The following is an 18,234-nucleotide window of genomic DNA, read 5'->3' as shown; positions in this document are numbered from 1 at the left end:
AGAAAATTGCTTCGAACTCACTGGTTTGGTGAACAAATCAGCTAGCTGTTCTTGTGTTCGAATATGCACAGTCTTGATATATTAGTCCTCTCTGCACTTTCTCACGTACAACATGGCAATCAATCTCAATATGCTTTGTGCGTTCATGAAACACAAGGTTTGATGCTATGTGAATGGCAGCCTGATTATCACAGAAGAGTTTAACTGCATGTGCATGTCTGACACTCAAATCATTTAGTATGCTTCGCAACCATGTTATTTCATAACATGTCGTGGCCATGAACCTATACTCCGCTTCGACACTTGAACGAGACACTGTTCCTTGCTTCTTAGTTTTCTTCTTAGTTTTCCATAGATGGGTGCATTACCCAGAAAAATGTAGTAGCCAGTGGTTGACCTTCTTGTGTCTTTGCAGCAAGCTTAGTCTGCATCACAATACACCTTGAGCTCCAACTGTCCTGTGGAAGGCAAGAGTATTCCTTGTCCTGGCGTTTGTTTAACATATCTCAAAACCTTGTACGCTGCATCTAGATGAGGTTGTCTAGGCTTACCCATAAATTGACTTAGGATATGCATAGCGTAGACAAGGTCTGGTCTTGTGATTGTAAGGTATATGAGTCTCCCAACCATTCTTCGATACTGGGAAGCATCCTTTAACACATCGCCATCTTCTTGAGTTAATACTAAGTTCTGCTCAACTGGGAATTGGGAAGGCTTGGCACCCAGAAAGCCTGCATCTTCGAGAACCTCCAGTGCATACTTTCGTTGGCACAGAACAATGCCTTGCTTGGACCTTGCCACCTCTATTCCAAGAAAATATCTTAACTGACCCATATCCTTTAGCTTAAAATGACTTGCAAGAAATTATTTTGTCTCCATGATATCTTGCAAATCGTTTCCTGCCACTATAACATCGTTAACATAAACTAGTAAAGCTATGAATTTACCATTTGTGTTTCGGACGAATAGCGAATAGTCAGACCAAGACTGTTTGAATCCGGCAGCTTTGAGAGCAGCAGAGAGCTTCAAAAACCATTGCCTCGATGCATGCTTGGGGCCATATAATGACTTGTGTAACTTGCAGACCCTATTCTCCCCCTTTCGGCCAAAACTAGGAGGCAACTGCATGTACACATCTTCATAGAGATCACCATTAAGAAATGCATTGTTGACATCTAATTGGTGTAGATGCCAACCTCAAATAGCTGCGAGGCTGAGTAACACTCAAACCGTTGTTAGCTTGGCCATTGGAGGAAAAGTTTCTCGATAGTCAATCCATTCAACTTGGCTATCCCTTTGCAACCAAACGAGCCTTGTATCTCTCTATTATGCCATCTGGGTTGTATTTGATCTTGTAAACCCACTTGCAACCTATTGGTTTCTTATGAGCAGGAAGCGGCACCAAACTCCATGTCTTATTTTCTTGAAGAGCCTGAATCTCTTTAATCATAGCCTCTCTCCACCGTGGTCCAAGTACAGCCTGAGAAAAAGACCTAGGTTCCTTTTCTAGGGTAATTTTAATAGTAAAAGCTTTATGTGTAGGAGAGAGCCTATCATAGGATAAAACATGGGAAAGAGAGTGAGTGGTACCTGAAGGAGTGACCTCGCTTGTGGAGGATGATAGAGTGGTACGTGAAGGGAGGGCTGCCTCAATGTGAAAGTCCTGCAATATGGTCGGAGTTTTGGTTGGTCGAGATGATCTGCGTGGTTGTGGCAAACAAGGTGATGGTGACGTCGTATCTGGTGGCACATGTGAGTTTGGTGATGATGTGCCAAGCGAAAGACCCTCACGCTTGATATGGGGAGATTTGATATTCATCAATGGTAAAGATGGAAAGAAAGTACTGTGGGATGGAGAATTAGTAGGGATCGGAGATGTGAGGATACCCGTTTGATAAGGAAACTCGGTTTCAAAGAAAATGACATCTCATGACACCAACACTTTCTTGTCCTCTAAGCTATAGACCTTGTATCCCTTTTGACCATGAGGGTAGCCAAGAAAAATACACTCAGTAGAGCGTGGATCAAATTTGCTAGGTCGGAGTTGATGAGTGGAAACGAAACAACGACATCCAAAAACACGCAAATGAGAATAATTTGGTGGTTTGTGGAAAAGTTTTTCAAATGGTGTTTTCCCTTGCAAAAGTGGTGTTGGTGTTCTGTTTTTTAGGTAAGAAGCAGTAAGTATGGCATCCCCCATAATTCCTTAGGCATGTGTGCTTGGAAAAGAAGAGCACGGGCAACATTTAGCAAATGTCGATTTTGCGCTCAGCAATACCATTTTGTTATGGTGTGTTGACGCAACTAGTCTGATGCATAATGCCCTTGGATGAATAAAATTCTGTGCACTTGAATTCTGGGCCATTGTCACTTCTAACAACTTTCACTCTTTGGCCAAACTAATTGTCAACTAAGTTGATAAAATAAATGAGCAGGGCTTGTGCCTCAGACTTGTGTTGCATAAGGTAAACCCAAGTGCACCTTGAATGATCATCAACTAATGTTAAGAAATATTGTGCTCCAGAGAGAGATGGGACATGATAGCCACCCCATATGTCCACATGAATTAAATCAAAACAAGAATTGCTAGAAGAAATACTTAATGGAAAGGGTTTCCTAGTGAGTTTAGCTAAAGGGCAAATGGACAATTACTTGCATCGCAAGCTTTATTTTTCAGAAAGGGAAATAAATAAGATACTTTGCTGGGTGGATGTCCGAGCCTTTGGTGCCATGGATCTTGTATTTTGGTACTGACTACATTGCATATTCCTTTCCTTGGCAAATTGAGGTAGTAGAGTCTCTCACTTTCAGTTCTCATCCCAATCATCTTCCCCGATCGAAGGTCCTGTATGAAACAAACATCTTTGAGAAATATGGTGATGTAAAAAGAATCGAATGTAAGTTTGCTGATGGAGATGAGATTTAGATAGAATAATGGGACACAAAGGACATTGTGAAGGACAAAATGTGGAGAAAATGACACTGTTCCAATATGAGAAACAAGTGCTGAATTTCCATCAGTCCATCAGGTAATTTTACTCTACGATTGTGCACAAGATGCAGTGATATGAGAAAGGCTGAGTGACAAACTATATGATCACTAGCCCCACTGTCTAGGATCTATGGTATATCTATGTTGTCTTGTGAGAGGGCAAATACTTTACCTGTAAATTCCTCATAGTTAGGGACATTACCGATAAGATTGACAGCGGGCTGCTTGCTCGTGTTCAACATCTCTAGTAACTGATGACCATCAGTGTTATTTGCAGCTGCTGTTTTGATTTTGCTCAGAAGCCCCATCATCTGCTGACATTCACTTTTTGACAATGAAACTTAGTCACATCATCCTTGCCTTCGTTTGACAAAGTTGCATGGTTGGCTCTTGAGCTTCCTTGTCCTCCTTCCATTGCATTCCTTCTCTTACGGCAATAGTCATAAGTGTGACATTTACCATTGCAGTAGGGACACTTTAGATGTGCCCTGTAGTTCTTAGTGCTATGATTGGTAAGGTGACATTTTTCACACTTGACTTCTCCTTCTGCAGCATTAGAAACTCGACCAAATTTCTTAACCGCAAACGCAGACGCCTCTTTCGGCATAGCAGCCTTTCCGCTAGAAGCCTCTGCTTGTTTCTCATGACGTAATGTCATGGCATATGCTTTGTTCACAGCCGGTAAAAGATCCATTCCGATGATATTGCTCCGGATTGTGGCATAATCATCATTGAGCCCCATCAAGAACTTCATTGTCTTCTACGTTTCCATATAAGTCTCAATCTCGGTCGTTACATTGCAAGTGCAAGGAGGAATTCCGCAAATTGCATCCCTTTCATCCCATGATTAAGTGATATGGGGTTCACATCCAAAACCAATGAGTAATGAGTGGAGTGGCTCAAACCCTTATAAATCCACATGCAAGGTCTCAATTCCCGATGTGACATATATATATATATATCTCAACATGCTCCTGCACGTGTGGCGAATTTTCAAGCCTAACACGTGGACAACATTTTGGGTGACGTGGAGTGCGTGTGGCCATTAGGCTTTACACGTGGATGCGGGTAACCTGCTCTGATACCATAAAGAGAATTATACTGAGAAGAAATTGTATTCTTGATTTTCTCCAGAAACGGGTTACAACTTCTTATACACAAAGGATGCTAATTTCATCCACAATCCTAGGACTAATTATGGTAATACAAATCAAAGATAATACATAATATTTGTTAAAGAATAAGACTTCTAATCACAAAGGATTTCTTTCCTTAATATTATCTTTCCATGAGTTCATATTTCTCAATTCAAAATCTCTACCTTGCAGCTTCAAAGCAAGGTTCTCATAATCCACAAAAGCTCTAAGAATGAAATGTAGGTACAACACCAATGTGCATTATTCCTATCCCCAAATCCTCATTCACAACTTCCAGTAGAACACACCTCTTTTCAGTGATGAGCCTTTGATGCAGCCATATTTAGCCTTAGCCATGAGGACCTTTTGCTTAATGCTTCCATAGACGAGTCCAAGAGAGAATGCGGAAGCACGAGCCACCAAGGCGAGGGTGCTGGTTCCAGAATAGGGTCCTGGAGGTGGTGCCATGGAGACTCTCTACTGTAACAATTTTGACGAAGCGAACGAGATGGAAAAGGAAAATCAGTATAGCTAGTCAGTCTTATTAGGATCGGATCGATCGTATACCAGATAACCAAATTATATTAAGCGTGCCCGGGGATTACTCTACAAATTGCTGCTAATATGTTTTTTTATTAAAGGATAGAGCTCGACGTAATGTTATTCTGATATAATTGGTGAAGCACGAGCCACCAAGTGACCAAGGCGAGGGTGCTGGTTCCAGAATAGGGCCCTGGAGGCTAGGTGGTGCCATGGAGACTCTTTGCTGTAACAATTTTGACGAAGCAAAGGAGATGGAAAAGGAAAATCAGTATAGCCAGTCAGTCGACTTGTTGGGATCGGATCGATTGGATAAGTGCTCATCAGATTATATTAAGCGTGCCGGGGGATTACTCTACAAATTGCTGCTAATATGTTTTTTATTAAAGGATAGAGCTGCTAATGTTATTCTGATATATTTGGTCAAAATATAGACCACAAATTGAACAATGATCATGGATTGAAGAAAACAGCATACAATTAATTGATCATGGTAATAGTATATAATAACTACATCCTAAAATTAATAAAAAAGAAAACAATCGAGCATATCAAAGTGGGGATTGGCACTCGACCCCTAATCTCTATGCAGCAGCGGCGGCCGTCTGTGTATTCTCCGGCAAATCACCCTGATTATCCCAGTTATCATCATCCGTGTCAGAATCCCAGTCCTCGTCACCCAAGTCGGATTCCATGTCCGGGCACAGTGCAGTCAAGTGATCACCAATCTCATCACAAAGGCGACAATATAGTAGACGTACATAATGGTGTTCCTTGTGGTCGTCAGCCGCATTTTTACATGGGAGATGACCACAGACGCTACAAACTGTTATAACTTTCCCAAATCTGTCAGGGCACATCTCCAAGTCGTGATCACGATTTTTGCAGATGGTACAATAAGTGTATTTGGAAGCATTTGGTTCTTCTATTTTGCAACCTGCTTGCGATGCTATCGTTAAATACCAAAAGGAAAAGAATAGGGTTAAGCTTATCGAAAAATAGTTAAAATATAGATTAAATTCTTTTAGCATTGAAAAAGAGAGAGGCAAAGATCATACCGGCATCGTTATTATTGGGTTCAATGAGGATTTCCACCGTTTCTGTTGTTGGAGGATCACAGAGCTTCACCAGTTCAGTTCGGCCGCTAATCTTGACGGCTGTATCTGTGCGAAAGAGAAATTTGGAGCTTTAGGTTAAGACTTAGGGTTTGATGCAAGGATGAGAATGTACTAACACAAAATAAAATAAAATAAAACCTTTTTTTCCTATACGCAGATGAACCAGTACTCCAAGGAAATTGCAGATAATTTTCCTCACGAATCCTGAAACAATCGAAAGCATAGCTGGTGCCCTAAAGTGCACGAGGTTGCATATAGTTTTCCAGATCGTCATGGCTTTTGGGGATAGTTGAATTTAGGCTTAGCTTTGAGAGAGCCTAAATAATTGTGAGAAACCATAAAACATGATTGTTATATATATGATGTGTGCTAAATCTTGTGCTGTGAGGTGAATCTTCTTGATTTTATGATTGTTTTTTTTTTCCTTTTTAATTTCTTTGTGTTGTGAGGTAAAAGTTCTTCTTAATTTCCTAATTGATCTAATGAAGTTTACTTTCCTTACTTGCATGTTAATGAATTGGGATTCCTTATATCATTCCGGTAGACTAAATATTTTATTTCCCGATTTAATATTTCCCTATTCTTATGAACTTAAGGAATAGTGCTCTATATAACCAAGTTCAATTAGCAATTCAACCAATTCAGATCAAGATTGTATACTTTGATCTTTGCCATTCTCTTGGTATGTCAGTATCTCTAAGTTTTTTTTTCTATGTTGTTGATTTGAGGATACATCTTAAATATTTAGACTAGCTAGTGTTAGCTTTTGAATAATAAACCTTGAAACCTAGCATGATCATGTCGTCAATCCACCTATAGGTTTGATAAATTACAATGTGTGTCATCATATTCTTATCTAGAATTAACAAATTTGTAAGACCTTTGCTTAATTGCTTATTTGTTGTCACGTATTCTTAACTGTAATTAATGAGATTTCAGCTTTTTGATAGGATTCAATATGGGATGCACGAGTTCAAAACACTACTCTTCGGAGGGAGAAACAAAAGGGACAACACTTCTTGGTCTGTTGTACGAGGTCGAGGGACAACCAAAGGGCATCCTAGTCGCAGCTGATTCTAGGTCTTCAACTGAAAAAAGACTTGACAGGCCACTTAAGAGTAACGATTATCTTCCCAGCTCTTTCACTTTTTATTTTTGCATGAGAAGAACTCTAACTCTTCATCCTTTTTTATATTTTTATTTTTATCTAACTTTTTCTCTATTATATATGTTTCAGTTAAAAACGATGAGGTGAAAATGTTTGAAATATCTTCATCTATAATTGCTCTAATGTCCGGGACAGCTATTGATTGCGAGGACATGTGTAGCAGTGTGACATACAAATGTGAAGCTGAGGTAAGAGCGCCTAAACTATATATATCATTCTCCTTAGCTCATTACTTGGACGTACTGATCTCTCTGCGATCTGTACGTAGTTTTGCTTCGATTTGGAACTAGTACTCTAGCCTAAAGACAATTACTTGTTTGATATAATGCAGTTCAAGAAGAACGGTGAATCAGTTGTATATGCATTACGACAAATGTCTGATCATTTACGGGGTCTGCCTGAAAACATTAAGAACGACAAAGCATTTGGTGTCCTCTTGGCTGGATGGGATGCACAAGATGTAAGCTGCAAAATTCAAATCTTAATGTTCTCACTTGGTTATATTTACTTAAATTGTTGTTTCGATTCGCAGGGTCTTCAACTTTATCGTATTTTTACAATGGACGGACACGTTACGAATGAAACGCACTCCCTCGGCTCTGTAGTACTGGGATCTGGTTCTAAATATGCTCAAAGAATTATAAACGTTCGGTAAATACTGCTTGTTCTAATTGATTTTCATTTTTTTTCTCTTAATTACTTGTGATCAGTTTTAATCTGTTATGCTAACATGAGTCGTGTAATATTCTAGATATCAGCATGGCAAGTCCACCGAAGACGAAGTTGCTAAAATAGCCCTAGAAGCATTATTCAATGCATCCTTCTTTGATAAGTTCACTGGTGGAATTCTCAGACGTAATATTTCTATTTTTTTCTTCTCTTTTCTTTTTACATAAAAATGATAAATTCACTCTCTAAAGTAATTCATACATGCCTGTGCATTTATCCAGGGTATAAGATAGTTCCTAATCAAGCTATAATCACGATGCCTGATGTCGACCCTTTTGATGTCCCAAACCCCGTGGTTAGCTCACGCTTGGACTGCGGATACTACACGCTCCAAGAATATCAATCGAGGATACTCTTCCTGGTTTATTCTACAACCAGGTTCCAACAACCAATTTTTACAGACCAACTCATAAATCATTTCAGGTATGCATGAACACTGGCTCACTATTAATTTCCTTCTCCAAATATATCACAAACGTATATACGTATATTCTTAAGCGTCCTCGTATTCTAATTTTGACAGGAAATATGGTGGAAAAGAAGAAGTAAAGGCAGTAGCAGCTCATCTAGTAGTAAAGAAGCAAGATTTCTACTTTCATCGGGTCGTGTTCAAGTCGGAAGAGGACGCTGTAAAAGTATGGAATTATGTGAAGAAGAATTCTCAGACCTCCCATCAAGATACTTTCGACCTTCTCAGATATTTCCCATACCAACTTGTTTTGGAGAGTGGTGCTCTGGTTTATGTTAGTATGGCTTCAGAGGATTTGTCGCAGCTCATACACAGCTCAAGTAACGCAGTTGAGGTTTCCTCAAAAAAGAAAAAAAGTAACGTAGTTGAGCAATAGATTTAGCGAATCAATTTGTTTAATTTTTTTTTTTGTCGGTCTGTTTAGAATTCATACTACAAACTCAGAAAAGCTTCCATGTTTAATTATATATCTCCAAGCTTCCAGGAATTTTTGTCAGAATTTTAATTTATCTTTCCATCAAAAAATTTCTATCGAAATTTATATTTTTAGGATCTTCGATATATCCTTAGTAGTCGATAGATGATTTTAGTAATTGAGATGGGAAGGAAAGGATATTCTCTTTTATCCATGGTGTCAATTTGCTACTATATATAGCCTTTTCTTTTCCTAAACAATTAAGTCTTTTTTCTCAAAACCAATTGGACACAACATACGACATGTCGTGAATAACCACCGTGACGATTTGCGGAGCCTGTGCCTCCTATGTTTTAGGACTTGAAACAGAAATTGCAAGGTTGAATGTAAAGGCAGAAGGACAAGGACGACCATGAAAATGAGAAAACAAACCAACAAATCAAAAATAGTCCCCCAAATGGAAAAAGGTGAAAGTATTTAGAAAGATTCTGCCATTATTGGCAGCACTCTTTCATCTTCCATCATCTAAAATAAGTCGAGCAGGTTAGCTTCTCTTTCTTTTACCCCATTGCGCATCATCAACAATTACAAATATTCTTAGCTTTGATCAGATTTTATTCTACGCTGTGAATTGTTTGGATCACAATACTGTTAACCATGCCTGGAATTTCATTTCAGAAACAATGATCAGGTTATTCAAAGTGAAGGAAAAACAACAGGAACTTGTAGACAATGCAAAAGAGAAGGCGCCTGTCAAGAAGCAAAGTGCAGGGGAATTACGCGTTCAAAGAGGTCTCAGCCTTTTCATTTACAATTGAGAATTGGGAAACTGTTCCCTATACACTGATACATGCTATTCGCAACAATATTGTTCGATGCAATCCATGCATTCCTCATTATCATGCTTCTTCAACATGGTTTAGATTGTAATAATTCAGTTTTCTTTTTCTCTTGTAGACATGGTATGATTTTGTAGAACAAGTTATCATCTGCACTGACTTGGGTGCCTTTACCCTTATGAACAGCCTTCATATTTGCCCAACACACTTTTGATCTTTTATACTCTACGAGATCAGGGTGCAAGCCAACTATATATATCCTGTGTTATTTGATTGTTTAGCCTCCTTCAACTAGTCTTATTTTTCCATTTCTTGTGTTAATTGTAGATATAACTGAGTTAAACCTGCCAAATACAATTAGCATAGCATTCCCACATGGACAAGATGATCTGATGAACTTTGAGGTCACCATAGAACCTGATGAAGGGTACTATCAGTAAGTTAAACCTTAACTGTTACCATACCAAGTCACTAAAATGCTTTGCTCAAAGTGAATTGGTTTAATGTATCAGTTAGCAATTGCAACTTTTTTGTGATGCCATTTAGCTGAACTCCAACTTCCCTTTCTTCTGGTCACAGAGGTGGCAGGTTTGTTTTTACATTTGAAGTTACCCCAGTCTATCCTCATGAAGCACCAAAGGTCAAGTGCGATACAAAGGTACTCTTTACTGGGATTGTATCAATTTATTTCTAGTCTTTTGATTATGCTGCAAAGCCGGTAAACCAATTTACACAAGATCGTTAACAATATGCATAGCAATGCATAAGGTCTAGCCTTTTAGGAGGGAAAAGGATGCTCCATACTACTACACTACCATCTTAAAAGCTGAATACCATCTGCAGGTTTATCATCCAAACATCGACTTGGAAGGGAATATCTGCCTTAACATTCTTCGCGAAGATTGGAAACCTGTCCTCAACATAAGCACTGTCATTTATGGATTGTATTACCTATTCACGGTATCCATGTCTCCAACTCTACATCTGTCTAGTTGTATCTGTTTGTGACCTTAACTCAAACCCTGCATTTCTTTATGCAGCAACCGAATTATGAAGATCCTTTGAATCATGAGGCAGCTGAGGTTTTGAGGGATCATCCTGAGACGTTCGAATCAAATGTGAAAAGAGCAATTGCTGGTGATCAATGGATAGGATGTACCTACTTCCCTCGCGCGGATTATTAAGCTCCCACTGTAAGAGGAGGATTGCTAGCTCAATGTCCAAGGCTTTTGCAAGAGTGAACGTTGTGTTTTCTGTGGTGATCTATCAGCATTTTGTATGATACTGTAACATTTTCTGTCAATCAATAACAAACTCCATTCATTTGAGACCAAAGAACAGTCATCTTTGATCATTGCATAATAATTTTGCTTCACTATAATGTACATACATATTCAGAGCATCTCCAACAACTTCTGTATTATAGAAAAGCAAAAGTCAAATTTTTGAGCTATTTTTTTCTCCAACTCCAACAGCTTCCCTATTTTAGAGAATTCATGATCATTCCTTAAATTCTCTTATAAAATTATAGAGTTTGTTGTAAATTTGAGGAATTTGGGTTTCTCTTTTCACATTCCCTATTTTAGAAATTTTTTTAGAGAATCTGTTAGAGCAAAACACCTAAAATCTTCCTCAAAATTAAATAAACCAAGAATATGAAAAAACTGATAGAGATGCTCGCATAACTGTTTTAAGTTAAAACCTCATAAGCCCAATAGTCTCCGGTTCGGCCCATTTATAAACCGAAAGCTCTCAGACAGGAACCAACTTCCATGCAGAGAAGAAAGCAGAAAAAACCAAAAATAATTCATTATAAGGCTGTGGGCTCCGCTCTAACTTCCAGACTCATCAGAGAATTATTAGGTCATCAGAAAAACTGTTTCATACACGCGGCAAACCATCTCTTCTCTACCCTGTACTCCGTCACACCATACTTACTATGCGTCTCTTCTCCCGCACACTGATCCTCTGACAAAGAATTCCAGTATTCCGATCCAACGGCACAGAATCCACAACAGCCAACCGTATTTGGTCCAGATGCGATGCACCGCAACTTTACCAAAATGAGGTTTATTTTCTATTTTCTAACTCAGAGAGATTCTTCTACACTTGAACCGAAAAAGGGAAAGCGCATTCCTCGTGAACACACGCATTTCCATATCCGATTTTTCACTGAGCTTAAATCCACTGCGACGCACAGCAGCTTCTCCGTAGCAACACGGAGAGAGAGAGAGAGAGAGAGTGAGGGAGCGAGAGAGAGAGAGAGAGAGAGAGAGAGAGNGNGGAGCGAGAGAGAGAGAGAGGTGGTTGTTTTGTTCGGAGAATTATGACGTCAGACGGAGCCACCTCGGCGTCGACGGTGAGGAGAAAGCCGTCGTGGAGAGAAAGAGAGAACAACAGGAGGAGAGAGAGGAGAAGGAGGGCGATTGCGGCCAAGATATTCGCCGGGCTTCGAGCTCAGGGGAGCTTCAACTTGCCCAAGCACTGCGATAACAACGAGGTCTTGAAGGCTCTCTGCGCCGAGGCTGGTTGGACTGTCGAAGAAGACGGCACCACTTACCGAAAGGTTTTTTATCTTCTCCTTTTCTTCTTTTCAGTTTTTCATGGTTGAGTACTGAAATTTTCTGATTTCTATTATTTAGTTGATGATTTTTGAAGAGATTTAGGACAGGAATTTGGATATAGTCAGTTGGTCTAGCGCTGTGATTAGTGTACATTGTTTTTTCTTCATTAGATCCGTCTGCAATTCGACAAATGCAAGTTTCTTTGCTGGTTGAAATCGACTAATTTCGGATTGGAATTGGATGAAAGTTGATTACTGTAGAGGATTGATTGTTTGGGTTATTGTGTTAATGTGATGATCCTGAATCAAATATTGTAATGTGGCTTTGTTGTGCAGGGATTCAGGCCACCCCCAGTTGATACACCAGGCACTTCAACCAAAATTACACCCTATTCTTCTCTAAATCAGAGTCCCTTGTCTTCTTCCTTCCCAAGCCCAATTCCTTCCTACCAAGCCAGTCCCTCATCCTCGTCTTTTCCAAGCCCTTCTCGTTGTTTTGATGCCAACAATTCATCAAATCTCTTTCCCCATCTGCGATCTGCTATACCATCTCTTCCTCCTCTCCGGATTTCTAACAGTGCTCCTGTGACCCCTCCACTCTCATCTCCCAACTCAAGAAAGAGCCAACCAATTCCCAATTGGGACTCCATTGCCAAACAATCCATGGCCTCTTTCAATTACCCTTTTTACGCCGTGTCTGCTCCAGCTAGTCCAACTCGTCACCAACAGCAACTCCATACTCCTCCCACCATTTTTGAATGTGATGAGTCTGATACCTCGACTGTTGAATCTGGCCAATGGATGAACTTCCAGAAATTTGCAACCGCCTTGTCTGCAAGGCCAACCTCCCCTACCTTCAATCTTGTGAAACCTGCCACTGCTCAGCAAAACTTGCCAGCCAATGGAATGGTGGAGATGGGGAGAGGACCAGAGTTTGAGTTTCTCGGGGGACAAGTGAAGCCGTGGGTCGGGGAGAGGATTCATGAAGTGGGATTGGATGATTTAGAGCTCACACTTGGCAATGGTAAGCCTCGAAGTTAAACAACCAACTAGGGATGCATGCTGCATATGAGTTCCAGAGTTATTAGGAACAGAAGAAAAGAGGTTGGTTTTCTGGTCCACAGATCATTCAATTTCAGCTTGGTGTTGGAACCTGCATTGCAGCTCTCTGTGAAGGCAGGGTGAAAGAACTGCTTAAACCAGACATGGTTGATGCAAGAAATTAAAATTTTCGAGAGTGCAATTTAAGGTCATATTATTCCTTCATTCTCAAATGGAAATCAAAGTAGATTCAGATAGTGTGTGATCTTTCTTGTTGATGTTCGCCTTTGAAGACTGAGAACTTTTTCTCTTTTTCTTTTTTCTTTCTCTTTTGGTTTGATTGTAGACTCAGAAACTGGGAAGGATGCTGTATATTTTGCAATTCGTTTTCGCAACTTATGTTTCTTCTTTTGCTTGTATGTCTTTAAGCTCTTGGTCAAAAGTTCTTGCCGGTGGCCCGACAGTGGTGGCTGACTGGCTGGCATGTTAATGACATAGCCGATATAGCTCATGTTCATGTCTTGCCTGCACATGCACCTTTAATACTAAATCCGATTGAATCATTGTTTTTAAGTATTATAGATAAATAATAACTCGCAAAAATGGCGAGACAGTGTCTGTCTTAATGCAGGGGATCTCTTTCATAATTCCTTATGAGCAAGGAGGAAGCAGAATTCATTTTCGATTCTCTGAGTCTCATCTTACAAATAGCACTAATATGCAGCAACAAATAAAACTTATGAAGTTTGAAGAAGATATTCAACAGAAAACAGCATGTGTGTTATTGAAGAGAAGAACTAAGCAGGATTTTCTGATATTATGTAGACATTTATTACAGGACACATATGACTAAAACATAGCAACTATACAAGCACTTTACAAAACATAGCGACAGAAGATGGCTAATTTTAACGTGCAAGCATCTATTGTCTAACAGAAACCACCTCCATACGTAATGTCAGACACAATGCGGGTACAGATGAGCTAAGCATGCACCAAGATGATAGTAGGAACCAGAAAACAGTTATGGGCGAGTCGAAAATTACAGCTGCTTCTAACCTTAAGAGTAATTTCTAGTCTAGGTGGTTTTATGTGATTAGGTACAAAGTTTGGCTCAGTCAGTCTAGGCAGGATAAGTGTGATCTTCTTTTCCATGGCTTCACTTTAGTATATCTTTGGACTTCTCATTCTCAAGTTTCACATCCGTCTTCGCATTAGCATCGCACTCCTTGTGCCGGAAGCATGTTACAAGATGATCGTTCACAATCCCAGCTACTTGCATGAATGAATACACGACGGTAGGACCAACACAACGGAAGCCTCTCTTCATCAGATCCTTGCTTATAACTTCAGCTTTTGGCGACTTTGCTGGTACTTGGCGTCCATAACGAACTCCATTGTTGATCGCCTTCTGGTTGACAAAGCTCCAGCAGTATTTACTGAAGGAACCAAACTCTTGCTGAATCTACACACATTAAAATGCATCAAAACCTATAATTTCACTACAGGGAATCATTAAAGGGACTTGATATTGCATTGCTCAAATAATGTTGAATACCTTCACCACTTGAATAGCATTGTCCACGATTGCACGAAGCTTTTGTTGGGATAGAATTGGGATGCCATTTATTTTAAGTGACAGCAACTTGTTCTCATCAAACTTTGCAATGGATGAAGGATCAAAGTTATCAAAAAGATTCCTGCCAAAGAGATGAACAACCATATATCAAAATCTTAGCTTAGGGTCACCGTATACTTCACAAAACTCAAATGACATATGAAATGGAAACAAGCACACCTGAATATGTCCCTCTTGGTAAGAATTTCAGGCCAACTAAGTTCTGCTAGAGATTGCGAAAGCACTAGCAGTTCAAACAGCTTCTCATCATCATAAACCGGAACTCCCCATTCTTCATCGTGGAAAGAAATGTAATGTGGGTCTGTTGTAGCAAAATTTCCTTTCAGTAAATTGCACTATGCTAAAGATCAAAATAACGCAGTAAAATTATATGTCACTAAGATTAAATTACATCTGGTTATCTTTGTCAATTCTGAACTATAATATTGTAAGGGTATACAAAGCTTTCATACCTGAAACTAATTATCAATTTACAGCAAACAGTTAAACAATGTCCTCAATTTCTTTCACATTCAAATTTTTTCGAAAAAAAAAAAAAGAGAGCAAATTTATTTACCGGAGTTTGCTGTAATCCATTCACATCGCTTAGGTGGACCGTCGGGCTTGACGACGTCGTTTGAGACAAGCTTGGGAGGCCTGAATCTCTTGATATGCCTTACGGTCTTTCTAGGACTCGCCGTCTTGGGAGATGAGCCAGTTGAAGAGGTATCCGAAGAACACGAGCTGTCCACGGAGACGTTTTTCTTCACAACCGACACCGGAATCTCCGGGGCCGGTTTTCTCGGCCTCTGCGGCGGCTTCTTGAGCCCCTCACACTTTTGTTTAGGTCCCTCCGAAACCCTGACTCTGTTCCCACCAGGACCGAGAACGGCGCGAGGCTCGCAAATTGAGGATTGGAGCTTCGTGGCCACAGACATTGCCATGGGTTTGTTCAAGTGGTTGCTCTAACAGGCTTGAAGTTCAAAACGACAGCGTCTTTGGGTGAAGAGGCTGTGTCAGGGATGTGTGGAAGTTTGTGTTTGATTTGGAGCAGAGAGGAGTGGAAGTGGGAGTGGGTAGAGAGAAGAACACAGAGACCTGCAAAAGTGACGAAAGAACGGAACTGTTTTAAAACGGAAACCCGGAATGGGTAAGGTGCTCATACTAGCCGGTAATATTGATTGCGTGTCGGTTACCTTTAATGGAAAGAGATGATAATACTTCTTCAAATGTCCAATTTGCCCACACTTTTTTTTTTTTTTTTGGAGAGGTGCCCACACTTTCTTTCTACAATATCTTTTGCCTACATTTTCAACTAGGGATATCCTTTTCCAACTATTTGTCCAAAGAAAAGTAGCGTTTAAAGTGAGGCTTAGCAAAACACACAACACTGTGCATATGAATTAACATTAGAGTGCTGTCAAATTGGCCAGACACAGTGTTGGAATGTAAAATTGAAGTAAATCATATACGCCAAGTGATTAACTTGCGGTACTCTAATGTTAATTCAAATAAACAGTGTTTGAACCTAGATTTGGGAGCACACGTAACCAAATAAGAACCACTAGATCACTTATAATGGTTAACGAGGTATTCAGTTAAGCGATTGAATATAACTACATTAGGCTGATAATTTAATATGTAAAAATTATAGGACATGGTAATTAAACATCTTTATCTAAATGACCTAACATTGTCTTAGTACGCAATGATCATAATTTTACTAACGTAATCACTGATGAGTCATTATTAGTATAAATTGATTCAGTTTGGTCACACAAAAAAAGAGAATAGACAATAAAATGATGGGGCCAAACAAAAATGATAAAAATGCATAAGGTGAACAAACTTATTTAAGAGTGTACTTTTCTTGGTGGTTCCAATGTTGATTAAGATGTTGAGGGACAGCCTAATGAAAGGTGAATCTATAGGCTGATTTAGCTCCACTTTATTGACTCCAGACCCTAATTTAAGCTCATAATATATAGTACTCCAAATTCAATCATGAAGCAACACTAAACATGTTGTCGAGTTACAAGGGGTACTTGTGAGATTTCAGGTAATAAAATGGAAGGGGAACCTGGTAAGCCGGTGGTGGCGGTTGGACCGTTGGAGGAACAACCCAACCGAAGCTTAGGCCATGAGTCGCATTCAGTTGGTAAGGTTGGGATGTAAAATTGTGAAATGAGTTACGTATCCGTTTTGCATATATAATCCTCCGGTCGCTTTTGAGCCTTTGGTGGTGGGGAGCTTCCTTACCGTTTGAGTAAAAGAATCCAAAGCGTCTCACCCGATAGTGCGTAGCCAACGGCTATTTGACTTGATCCAACACCAACTCTATACTGGGCCGGGCCTTCACTCTTAGCCTTTATGGGCCCTATCAACTTTTACTCCTGAAAATGTCATGTGAGCAAAGGTCCAATTGATTGTTACGTCAAAGGCCTTCAACTCCATCTATAATGGCCCAAAAGTAGATTTCCCGCTCACCACTCGCGCTAACCCATCAGTTGACGATTCTCCCCAAAAAAAACCCATCAGTTGACCGTTTGGTCCGATGGCAAAACTAGGGAAAGTTATAACAAACTAGATTAAGATAGCTAACGTTTACATTGATAAAGGTTTATTTATCATATTATATGGTATAACATACATATTGTAAATGTGTCTAATTGTATGACACATGGGGGATTTTGAATGGGTAAATGTATGGCTGACATTGGTAGGTATACCGACTTTTTGTATTATTTATATATGTAGGATGTTATAAATATAAAATATGCATGTACCATAATGAAGGCGTATTGTGCTTCAATGGTTGGGAGCGAACGTTGTTTGTAAAAAGTTGAGGTTCAATTCTCGTTTCCTGCATAGATATGGGTGTATTTTTGTATAAATATACATATATGGTTGGTACGGTATATCGATAGTATGAAAATCTAAATACCAAGTATCAATCATGTTACCAAGACCGGTACGGTATACCGTACCAACCCAAGTAAGTCGGTTACCGAGTCTTTGGTATACCAACTAGGTTGATACGGTTAATACTCGGTTGGTTGGTTTCGACATGGCCCTAGCTAGATAAATGGTTATTATACGGTCATTTAGTTATTTCTTCAATTAATTATAACAACATATTTTATGAGACACGGTATATTTAGAATTTTCCTCTAATTTAACCGATCCACGGATCCATAATCACAATGTTTGTGATATGACATCTGCAATGATTAAGAAAACAGGTCACGAGTCATTGACTGTCTTTTTGGTTAGTTAACAAGACGATGGGCTAAACAATTGTTGATTAAAATAGGTTGTTTGCTTTTGCAGCTTTTCGCAATTCGATTTGTATCATGAGGGGCTTACCTCTCTTAACGCAATAAGATGGTTATTTATTGGATTAGAACCGAATTCTTAATTTCGTTATAATTTTTTTCTTCTCTTTTTCGTCTTTTGACTGTATCTGGTCGACGCTAGTTCTGAATAGTTGCATGTGGCATCTGAAACTTCTGATCAATCCACGATACATGCATGTATCGTCATCATATCAGAATCGGATAATAATGGATGCATACGTCCGGCAAGTACGTTCCTTTCTCTGTTCGT

At 39.5% G+C, this 18,234-nt stretch overlaps 4 protein-coding genes across 4 annotated transcripts; 2 read left to right on the top strand and 2 right to left on the bottom strand.

The window, feature by feature from the left end:
- Nucleotides 1-420: 420 nt before the first annotated feature.
- On the bottom strand, nt 421-834 carry LOC101311444 (uncharacterized mitochondrial protein AtMg00810-like). Its single transcript, XM_004293175.1, has one exon. The coding sequence runs from the start codon at nt 832-834 to the stop codon at nt 421-423; it is 414 nt and encodes a 137-aa protein (XP_004293223.1).
- An 8,416-nt stretch (nt 835-9,250) lies between these two features.
- Nucleotides 9,251-10,590, top strand: LOC101311160 (NEDD8-conjugating enzyme Ubc12-like). Its single transcript, XM_004293174.1, has 5 exons — nt 9,251-9,359; nt 9,734-9,842; nt 9,986-10,064; nt 10,250-10,366; nt 10,447-10,590. Exons 1-5 carry the CDS (start codon nt 9,251-9,253, stop codon nt 10,588-10,590), a joined length of 558 nt encoding a protein of 185 aa, XP_004293222.1.
- A 1,062-nt stretch (nt 10,591-11,652) lies between these two features.
- Nucleotides 11,653-13,502, top strand: LOC101306300 (protein BRASSINAZOLE-RESISTANT 1-like). The gene is made up of 2 exons (XM_004291852.1): nt 11,653-11,972; nt 12,306-13,502. Exons 1-2 carry the CDS (start codon nt 11,733-11,735, stop codon nt 13,008-13,010), a joined length of 945 nt encoding a protein of 314 aa, XP_004291900.1. The 5' UTR covers nt 11,653-11,732; the 3' UTR covers nt 13,011-13,502.
- Nucleotides 13,503-13,796: 294 nt separating this feature from the next.
- On the bottom strand, nt 13,797-15,712 carry LOC101306008 (probable GMP synthase [glutamine-hydrolyzing]-like). The gene is made up of 4 exons (XM_004291851.1): nt 15,206-15,712; nt 14,809-14,950; nt 14,569-14,710; nt 13,797-14,475 (listed from the first exon to the last, which is right to left on the bottom strand). Exons 1-4 carry the CDS (start codon nt 15,570-15,572, stop codon nt 14,170-14,172), a joined length of 957 nt encoding a protein of 318 aa, XP_004291899.1. The 5' UTR covers nt 15,573-15,712; the 3' UTR covers nt 13,797-14,169.
- Nucleotides 15,713-18,234: the final 2,522 nt, after the last annotated feature.

This window comes from Fragaria vesca, linkage group LG2 (assembly GCF_000184155.1).
Source record: "Fragaria vesca subsp. vesca linkage group LG2, FraVesHawaii_1.0, whole genome shotgun sequence".
Taxonomy (NCBI): domain Eukaryota; kingdom Viridiplantae; phylum Streptophyta; class Magnoliopsida; order Rosales; family Rosaceae; genus Fragaria; species Fragaria vesca.
This window is presented reverse-complemented; position numbering and strand designations above follow the sequence as displayed.